General features: G+C 45.1%; 1 protein-coding gene across 2 annotated transcripts in view; it reads left to right on the plus strand.

The window, feature by feature from the left end:
- The first annotated feature begins 1,180 nt into the window (after positions 1-1,180).
- FHDC1 (FH2 domain containing 1) overlaps positions 1,181-10,821 on the plus strand; it is a 36,074-nt gene continuing 26,433 nt past the window's right edge. The window contains exons 1-4 of one of the 2 annotated variants that reach the window (XM_005871423.2): positions 1,181-1,484; positions 1,820-1,915; positions 3,796-3,975; positions 4,590-5,218. In XM_005871423.2, the coding sequence (XP_005871485.1) occupies positions 4,727-5,218 (492 nt within the window). In that variant the 5' untranslated portion in view covers positions 1,181-1,484; positions 1,820-1,915; positions 3,796-3,975; positions 4,590-4,726. The remainder of the gene's footprint in view (positions 1,485-1,819; positions 1,916-3,795; positions 3,976-4,589; positions 5,219-10,821) is intronic. The other variant, XM_014543899.1, reaches the window with a different exon arrangement.

Consider the following 10,821-nt stretch of genomic DNA (forward strand, 5'->3'; position numbering starts at 1 on the left):
GGACCGGGTGGACCGCTCGCCAATGCAAAGACTTAGGGGACGACTATGTATCCGACTTTGGGAAGGAAAACGTGCCCCCGGTGTCCCCCGCGTGGAGTTTCTTCAGGACCGAGTCCGTTTCCAACAGCTGTTTGCGCAGACACTGTGGGGTCGTCTGTGACTCCCGCTCCGCGCTCCCACAGTCGCCTGCCGGGAATGAGGAGCCCGCGCTTCCTTCCTTCTTTTTACAGCATCCTTTGGCGCACGTTTGCTCCCCCCCCCCCTTGGTTTGGGGGCCTTGAGAGAAACTGGAAATGCAGATTCAAAAACAGGCGTTCTCTCCCCGCGCTCAGGGCGCTGCGCTCCCAGGCATCCGTGAACTGTTTGTGTTGTGCTGCACATGACACTCGCTGGCTGGAAACGGCCTTCGTTGCCAGCTCCGGTTCGCCTGTGTGGTGGACATTCTGTGTGTAGTAAAGGTATGGAAAGATAGGCCCAGGGGAGGAGCCTTTTCCCGATCAGTTCGTGGGGAGCAAAAATTCCCTGTTTTACAATTGCCTGTACTCTCCCCGGCCTTTCTCCCCCCCCAGATAAACTAGGGCCTTGGGCTTCTCTGCCTCTTCTCGCCAAGCCTGGCATGTTCCGCCCCCGTTTGTCATCCGAAGGGTATGGGCCAGCCCTTCCTGCTCCCACCTCATCTGTGACACATGTCAGGAATCCAGCGGGAAGGCTCTCTGGTGTGGGCTTTCCTTGGCTTTCCTTTTGATGATTGTTGACCGTCCTAGGGGGTGAGTGGCCAGCTGAGCAACAAGCCCCACTAACCCCTCTCTCAGGAAAGCTCCGAGCTCTGAACTCTCTCAGGAGCCCGTTTTCCCACTAAATGTGCCAAAATGAAGCATACATACTCTCTTTTCTTCCCTCCCGCCCACTCCCTTCAAGGGAATAGAGCTTTGACTACGTTTCTGACACCAAGAGCAAACTAATTCGGCTGTTTTAGGCAGGAGCGTTTAGAAAGGGGCCAGAGGGCTTCTTTGGAGACCCCATGAGCATGCTCGTTCTAAGACTTTTTGCTTGCTGATCAGCTAGCGGCTAAGCGCTAAGACCATGGTTGCAGTGTCCCCTTATTAAAAATTCACGTGGTAAAAAAGATACAGCCTCCCCAAGAGCGCCTATCACTCAGACACACCTGTGCTGGGTCCTGATTAGCACTCGGGGACTTAAAGAGAAGTTCTCTTCCGAGCCGGGGCCACGACAGCTCTCCATTTTACTCAGAGCAGGGCATCTTCAGCCGGAGCAGCCACCCGCCCTGCTGCTGCGGTCCCCAGCCTGGGGATGAGATGTTAAATACAAGCCTGTCTGTCTGCCCAGGGGAGATTGATGGATACTTGACATTTTCCAGACAGAGCGAGGTTATTTATTTCTATTGCCCCTCCTGGCAGTCAGCAGCCGTGATCAACAGCCAGTGTCTTTAGGGCACCTGTGTTCTCCGGGCGGACTTAGAGCGTGTATGTTTGCATCTTGACTGTAGATAGCACCACAGGAAATGAAATGTTCTTTGTGTGTCCTCCTGTTCTAATGTCCCCTGAGACGGTGGAAAGGGTTAGAATGTCTGTCTGCACTGTCTCTCCCCTACCTCTGTCTGACATGTGAAGTCCGGGCCAGGGAGGAAGCCCTGTTGACGCCAGTTGTAAAAGCCTTAGCATCTTGGCTAATCATTACTGGACAGCGTATTCATTGGAAGCCGTTGGGGGGGCCTAAGATTCTTGTATGTTACCGTGGGGAAAAATTAGCCAGACAACATCCCAGGAACAATGTTGTAAGTTTTCTTTTGTTCTTTCAGCTTTTTCAGATGGCATTCTTTCTCAAGATGGGGCAGTGGTTGGAATCATGCCAATGCATCGCTAACTTATTTATTACTTTGACAAGCTTTTATTTGGTACTTCCCCGTGTAACTCGTAATACTCAAAAAGACATGCATTCTTTGGAGCTTTGGTATTGGAAGATAGTGCTGTAGCATAACTTCCGGGTAGATAGTCTTTCTCACTCTTTATTAGTATCTTTACATTTGCTCTGTGAGGTTTAATGGCACATCTGTGCATATATTTACTCAGCACTGGATGAGTTATTGCTTTCTAGGAGAGAGACTTTTTTTAGCTTATTATCATTCTTAGCAGGGATAATCTATAAACAAGTCAGCGTATCTGGGATTGAAGGGTTAGAGCCACTCTTCTATACATAATTAGTGAATTGGAGGATTAGAACTCTTCTATACATGAGATATATCATGTACAAAAGTATTTTAAAATATGTAAGGATAAACTGCCAAGATTACCTGTGCAGTCTTGAAAAAAGAAGAGTTCAAATATAACTATAAACTGTAATTGACAATGAGTCATTTGCTTTAGGGGTGCCAACTATGAAAACAGCCTGGTTATGCCCCTAATGATAATTATGAAAACTCCTTTTAAAAGCCAGTTGCATCTCAAGTGAGCTGTAAGTTGGCTTGGATAAATATTTTCAGTTTTGCTTTCTAAAATATTATTCAGTGGTGATGACTACACAACACTGTGAGTGTACTTAATGTAAAAATGGTTAAAAAGAATCATCCAGTTAACAGTTGGAAATGCTATTTTCTAGCCATATGTAATTTTCAGAATCTAAATATTCAAACATTTCAGAAAAACATCCATTCTTGACAGAGATAATTTAATATACAATCACTGAGTATTAAAAAAAAGATAAATCTCAGAAACCTAGTAACTAAGAAAGCAGAGAATGGAAATATTAAAGGTTTCTAGCAGCCTGAGTGTTTTATCTCTAAACCCAGTACATATTTTAAAGCAAATGTAATGCCTGGGGAAGTAAAGAGAAATCATATGAACATATGACACCAGTTGATAATAATAGTTAATTATATACAGGCATCTTGGTAAGGACTGTCCATATATTAGTTCATATATTCTTATACAAGCCAGTGAAACGGTATATCCTTATATTATAGAAGAGGATGTTGAAACGTAGGGTAAGTAACCTGCCTCACCCTAGTTTGCACATCTAAGGATCTGAGGAAAAGCAGCCTATTTCTGGAATCTCCACTCTTACTTCCAAGGCAAACCTGCTTAAAAAAATTTTTTTTTCAAGATTTTAAAATTGAATGGTGATAAGCTAGAGAGAGAGGAAGAGAGAGGAAGAGAGAGGGAAAGAGAAATATCGATGTGAGAGGGAGCCTACAACCCAGGCATGTGCTCTGACCAAGAATCAAACTGACAACCTTTCAGTGCATGGGACGATGCCCAACCAACTGAACCACACAGGCCAGGCGGCAGTCCTGCCTCTTGGATGTGGTTCTGAGTAAAAAGTTTAACAGTATTTGAAGTAGTGATATCAGACAGTTTACTCCTGTGTAAACGCAGCATTGCTTGACCAATGTGTAAGTGTGAGTGTGAGCTTTGACAGTGATGCTGTACGAGGACAATTACACTCAGAAGTCCAGTCTGAAAAGCCTTCCCTTTGGCCCTTTATGACCTGGAGGAAACAGTCCCCCTTTCATACACCCACGTGGTCAGGTGCCCACTCCGTATCCTGCCCGGGCTCCCTTCTTCCACGTTCCCACTTACCTATCCTTATATCTGAAGAAATGTAGTTGTTTTGACCCTTGTTTTCACATCAGGTCCATAACCCAACCCCAAAACAAACATGTAAAGGTCGGTAAAAATACAAGCCACTAAAATAAGTCGGTGACTGTGGATAAGGGGTCAACGTGTGGCAGGTGTGACACGGCAGCATTTCCTTGTGTGTTTGTGTCTTTGCTGATAGTTCGCGGAAGAAGCAGAAGAGACAGGGGAGAGGTTCTGGTGGCTTCCAGAGAGTGGCTTAACTGGAATCCACAGTGATAGCATCGGAAGCGATAGTAGAGGTCATGTAATGTATCCCAGCCTCCTAATTTTACAAATGAGAAACTAAAGTCTAGTGAGGTGAAGTGACTTGTCTAAAACGGTAAGCAGCAAAGCTTGATTCAGAGCTGGAACCTTTCATCTGCGTGTCTAGTGTTTGCTCTATTTTCTGGGAAGCCATGTCACCAAGTGGAGCAGGAACGTGGTGGCTCTGACTCCAGGGGTGTGAGTTCGGCCATTATTTTATCCTCTGCAAATCCCTGCCTATTATGTGCAAGGTGATCGGTAGAGGACATATCCACACTGGGGAAAGGCAGGTCACTAATGCCTAACGCTGCAGTCTTGTGCGTAATTTCCCTGGGGGTTGGGTATCCATTGTCCCACGACACTGAGCCAGGTAATGAACAAGTAGTTTATTCATAAAGTGAGCAATACTGGCTGAACCTATAGTGGGTCCTCAGCAAATGTGTTTTATTGATGAACAGAAGTTTTCCAAGTTGGATTTATTGCTGCTGTTTTGGCAACATTTCCAGGTAGTAAAATTTGGTTCACATTTTAGAAAAGTATTAGTCCCTTTTTTATTGCTCTCTGGGATGTATTGCCCCTCGTTATTTTCATATCCAGTTCCTCTAGGAGGGCTGGCACAGGCCTCTGATGGGAATAGCTTGGATTGGAAAGTTTTCCTGTACTGACTTTAAACTTGTCTTATCTCTGTAGGTTTGGAAGATGACACACAACACAACTGCCTTTGTCCCTGGTGGCAGACCAGCGCGTGAAAAAGCATGACACAAGTTTGAGGTTTGTGTCTGCGTCCCCAAGGTCAAGAAATTATCTCCTTGGAAGGCAACAATACTATGCATGTTATGAATTGTGTCTCCTTGGTCAGTGATAAAGAAAATGGGACTATCGCCACAGCAGCTGGATTCATGATTGAGGAAACACCGCCCCCGCCGCCTCCTCCTCCTCCACCCCCTCCACCTCCACCATGTCCATATTCAGAGGAAGGGTTTGCTCCCTCTCTTCCCCCTCCCCCACCACATGCATTCCCCGGGGGGCCTCCGGTCCCTCCTCCCCCTCCAGAACTGCCCCCAGCATCTCACTTGAATGGCTACAGCCACCTCGGTAAGAAAAAGCGGATGAGAAGCTTCTTTTGGAAAACCATTCCGGAGGAGCAAGTGCGAGGCAAAACCAACATCTGGACCTTGGCATCCAAGCAGCAGCATCAATACCAAATAGACACGAAGACCATCGAGGAGCTCTTCGGGCAGCAGGAAGATGCCACCAAGCCTTCCCTTTCCAGGAGAGGAGGATCTTTAAATTCGTCCTTCAAGGAAGCGAGAGAGGAGGTAAGAAGGGGACGTTGTTTTGAGTTTGGGGGTGTACATACGTTTGAAAACTTACTAGAATCACTAAGAAATAACATAAGGCCCAGCCGGTGTGGCTCGGTGGTTGAGCATCAACCTATGAACCAGGAGGTCATGGTTCGATTCCTGGTCAGGGCACATGCCTGGGTTGCGGGCTCGATCCCCAGTGTGGGGTTAGCAGGAGGCAGCCAATCAGTGATTCTCTCTCATCATTGATGTTTCTATCTCCTTCTCTCTTCCTCTCTGAAATCAACAAAAATATATTATTTTTTTAAAAAAGAAAAGAACATAAGGCAAGGGAATGTTGTGCTCTGGGAATGACAGAAAGGGCCTTACATGATGAACTTGAGCGGAGTAGTAACAAAGTGGAAGGAGCGTGCATGCCGGACCCTCCCAGGCATCTCGGTGGATTATGACCTCATGCAGAGAACATGCTCTGTGGGGCCATCGTCCTTGGCTTCTCAGCGCTGCCCTGTCTCTGCACATCTGCGGTTTCTCCTGGTGGAGCACTTCTGTGAGGAGTCCAGGATTACTCGTCTCCAGTGAAACAAACACAAATCCTAAGTTCCTGAGCGCAGGCCTCTGCGATCAGCTGGAGCTTTCTGAGACAGCATGCCTTTTGTTAAATAGCATCATTAAGTAATGCACATCCTTAGGGTTTTATCCTTAGTGTTTCCTCCCGTTTTCCTTGCAGTGTTTAGCGAAGGCCCTGAATTATGGCCACTGTGGACCAGAGATTTCCAGAGAGCCAAAGCGTAAAGCTGTTTTCAGATAGACTTTCTAGGAAGCGTATTTCCAGGTAACACGCGGTGTGATACTTTGAGAAGAAAATAAAGCTAGCAAGTTACAAGAAGTTCACTGGAAGCGTGGCCTCCAGGATACAGGCCACTCTATGTTATAGAAACTGAGTCCAACATCGTGTTTGTTCGTACTCTCTGTAGAAACGAGTAAACATGTAAAAGCCTCTACTTGCAAGAGGAAATAATTAGGAAACCAGGGATTAAAAGAAAAGAATGCCGCCCATCAAAAAAAAAAAAAAAAAAAAAAAAAAAAAAAGTAACAGAAATGCATCATTTTTTAATCTGCTGTAAGGGAGCTGAGAAAATAGGTCAGAGATGGAGGTGTGAGATAAGAGTAGGCAGGGCTCTGGAATGAAGTAGCAGCTCCCTGCATTATTGAATTCTCGAGCCGACAATATTGACCTCTTTTCTCTCTGGCTCTTAACTTCTGTCCACGAATTCCCTTGGGGGCCCTTGAGGCTGGTGGCATGGTGCCCTGTTGAAATAGCCAAGAGTCTGTTTATTATGAAGTGTGGAGAACGCTGGGATTTGAATTTACTGTAAGCTGTGACATGCATTTGAGAGGAAGTCTTCAGGAAAACCCTGAGTGTGAAGCACAGGTTTCCCCTGCTCTTTGCCTTATGCAAAGTCCTTGCACTTCGTCGCAGACCCTTTCAATCCTGGAAGAAGCGAGAAGTCATTTCCTAAGTCCCCTGGCCTTTGCCCCCGCAGCCAGCAGAGGCTTCTTAATGCACAGCAGGTCGTTTCTCACCGCTGTTTCTGAGCTCCACTTACTGAATTTCAAGAATTTTAAAGGAAAGAGTGGGTGGGCGCATGTGGAGAAAAGGTGATGTCTCCGAAAAGCACCTGTGGAGACAGAAGGGGGTTCGGCTCACCATGTTTCTGGGGAGGCGGCTGGCCCTTGTAAATTGGGGACATTTATTTTGCCAAATGCTCTGAGGCACTTGGTGCTTTGTGTTTGTGAATCGAAGAGAGGTTAAGGACCTCTCAGAGCGGGAAGAGAGTGGCAGGGAGTGTGGCGTCTTTTCCTACCTGTGGCAGAAGCAGAAATGTCCATTTCTAGGCCAGGTCTAAAATTCAGGAGGGTGGGGGAGAAAAGTCTTTCTCCTCACCCCCCTTCACCCCTGTATCTGAGGAACATCTTTACTTTTTTTCCTTTAACTTAAAAAAAAATAAACACCTGAAAGTGAATAATTATTTAGCTAGTTAGTTATACTTATTTATATTTTATTGAATTTATTGGTTAATAAAATGATATAGGTTTCAGGTGTACAATTCTATAATACTCCATCTGTATATTGCATTGTGTATCCGCTACCCCAAGTCAAGCCTCCTTCCATCACCATTTATCCTCCCTTTACCCTCTCCTACCTCCCCCATCCCCTTTCCCTCTGGTAATCACCATGCTGTTGTCTGTCTGTCTGTGAATAATCATCTTTTTAATTGTGGTAAAATATCCATCGACCATCTTAACCATTTGCAAGTGTACAGTGCAGTGGCACTGGGACAATCACGCTGTTGTGTAACCACCCTCACCATCCATCCACAGAAATCTCATCTTGCAAACTGGAACTCCCAGTCCCTGGCAACCACTGTTCTACTTTCTCTATGAATTTGACTGCTGTGGGTACTTTATATAAGTGTGATTGCACAGTATTTGACTTTTTGTGACTGTATCATTTCACTTTGCATAATGTCCTTGAAGTTCCTCCATGTGGTAGTGTGTCAGCATTGTAAGGCTGGATAATATTCCTTTGTAGGCATACACCACATTTGTTTACCCAGTTGTCCGTCCATGGACACTTGAGTTGCTTCCACCTTTTGGCTATTGTGAATAATGCTGTTATGAACATGGGTTTGCAAATAGCTTTACTTTTAACACGTATAGGTCCTAATCTGAGAGACAGCATACTAGAAAGAAAAGTTAAATCACCATCACTGTGTAAGCAAACAGCCTAACTCTTCAGTTCTTCAGTACTCAGGTAGGGTAAGTAGTTTAGTAGATGGATAGATAAGTGCATATTACATAATATTGTCACAGAACAGGGTTATCCAGAATTATTTTCAATTTTCCATGCTGTCTCCAACATGGCTAGATGTATCATACGTACTTTTTTTTTTTTTGTCCCAGTAAAGAACACAGGACGTGTGATTTTCTTCCCTCATTAGATTTTCTTCTAAAGCAGCTACAACTCAGCAGAGTGGTAGTCTAACAAGGACCAGTGATAAAAGTTCCAGTTCACTCTGTAGTAGGTGAAGCCCAGGGTTGACAGGGGTCGTCCTCACTGCCTGTCTGTGTGGACTGGAGAACTCCCTCCACAGCATGTTGAGCAGATGGACCCCGAGCCTGGAAACATGGCATCCCAGCCGTGACCACACGGCCCATAACTCTGGAGGCTCAAACGTGCCGAGGATCAGGTTCTGTCCCCTGGAAATAATAGGCACCTCCTACAGCAATGGCCTGCCGTTATGTGGTTGGCTCATACTTTCAAGGGCTTAGAAAGCCTTACAAATAAGTTCCATTACACTCCAAAGGAAGAAGTTGTTGGAAGATAGGGAAGACCCGGGGCTAGAAATCACTGAATTAAGGAAGAATAACACTTAACAAGTGAAGTGGAATATTTAATAAGGGGGAAGAGGTTATGACATATTACTACTGTCCTTGTATCTTTGTTACCTAAAAAATTAACTTGAGGAGGCTACAGATGTTACAATAATAATTAAGCTATAATAAAGTAATTAGACATAACAGATTTATATAACTGGTGATAATAATAAAAAGATTCAGCTCAAACTCTACCTCCCCCTCTACCCCCCCCACCCCCCAAGCTCGCTGATCTCACCCCTGAGAAGTTCCCCGTTCAGCTGAACCTCAGCCTCCTCAGAGCCCCACACTGGTTGTTGGGTCTGTACTTGTCTCTCACTAGAATAGGAAACTCTCTTGAGGAAAGGAACAGTCTTACCCATTTGGTGTCCTTCAGAGAAACTAAAGTAACTGAGCTGACAGAACTGAACCGAGGGAGCAAAGGGACCATCTTACAAGGTGTCAGTCAACATGATAGGTCAAAACTGGGAGTCACAAAGAAACCACTGTGAGATGAATAAGGTCTGAGGATCTCACGTAGAACATGGTGATGACAGTTGAGAACACTGTATTGTAAAACTGAAATTTGCTAAATGTTCTAAACATGGTGACTACAGTTGATTAACACTGTATTGTAAAACTGAAATTTGCTAAATGTTCTCACAAAAAAAGAGAAAAAGATAAATATGTGAGGTGATGGATGTGTTCATAAGCTAGATGGGGGAAACCTAACTAAAATCTCGAATTGGGGAAAGAGGAATGGCGAGAGAGAAAATAAGACGGAAGATTGGTTTTTCATATTTATGAGAAGTCATGTTTTATTCTCCCACACTGTAATTCAGGTTTCAGTCATTCTTTCTCAACTTTTGTTCCGACCCCAGTATATTGTAGAATTCTGGGACATGCTTAGTCCAGAACTATATTGAAAGGGGACTAAAAGCAAAGCTTCAACTGGGTTTTCATTTCCCTCCCCAGCAACATTGGGGGAGGAATATTCCCCACGTGAAAGCCAACCAAAAATGAAAAACCAGTAAAAACCCAAAGCTAAGTACGTATCGGAGCATTCAGGAAGATTTAAAAATTTTGCTTTTCAGAATTTGACATAGGATTGAAATAACCAAAAATGATTTAAAATTTTCTTCTTCCGCCTGAAGACATTATATTAAGTGAAATAAACCAGTCACAAAGGGACAAATAGGATACGATTCCATTTACGTGGGGTACCTAGAGTGGTCAAACTCCTAGGGACAGAAAGTGGAAGGGTGGTTGCTAGGAGAGGGGGAGGGGATAAGGGGAGTTAGGGTTTAATGGGTCCAGAGTTTCAGTTCTGCATGTTGAAGAGTTCTATGGATGGATGGTGATGATGGTTGCACAACAGTGTGAATGTACTGCATGCCACTGAACTGTACACTTGAAAGTGGTTAAGATGGTCAATAATGTTATGTGTATTTCACTACCACTAGAAAACAAACGTTTCCTCTTCCTTTTGAGAATATGGGAGGCAGATTTTGTAGTGACGTGACACGAAGTGAAAGTACATGCGTTGTAGTAGAGGAACCTAGGAGAGCTTACGCAGAGGTGTTAACGGGCCGTGGTGTAGCCATGCACATCAGTGTGGAGCACCCAGTACGTACCCTGGTTTCAGTGTCTCTGAGGGTCTTAGGACAACCCCAGCCACCCTGGCCAACTGTGGGGAGACTGCTCTTACCGCAAGTCCCCTCACATCCTGGTGGGACATCCTCCGGATGGGAGGAGCTGAGCACATTACCTGTTGGCCAGGGATGGTGTAACTCCTTGGTTGGCCTTTAAGGAAGCTCGCTGGCTGTACCTGCTGGTGACTTGAGCAGAGTCCTGCCTCCATGTGCTGCGGCGTAGATTCAGTTGACTGGAACTGGTGGGGAGAGGGAGGGACCCATCGATTCTTCCGTTTTCTTGGAGCAGTTGGTCTGACCTGTGGAGCCTGAGAGTCTCACGGGGGGCCCACGGGTAGAGTCCATGGCTCTGAATGATTCCAACACCCCAGCAGCCCCACACACATTCATTTCTGAATTGCCCAGCTTTTTGAGCTGGCAGGCATTTAGGAAGTAAGATAAGCTAATTTACATGGATAGTGATAACCCTCATTGAAGGACTTTAACAAACACTTTTATAACACTGCTTTGGAAGGATCCAGTGAGATAACCAGTGGGAAAGACACTGCT

Source organism: Myotis brandtii, unplaced genomic scaffold (assembly GCF_000412655.1).
Source record: "Myotis brandtii unplaced genomic scaffold, ASM41265v1 scaffold34, whole genome shotgun sequence".
Taxonomy (NCBI): Eukaryota; Metazoa; Chordata; class Mammalia; order Chiroptera; family Vespertilionidae; genus Myotis; species Myotis brandtii.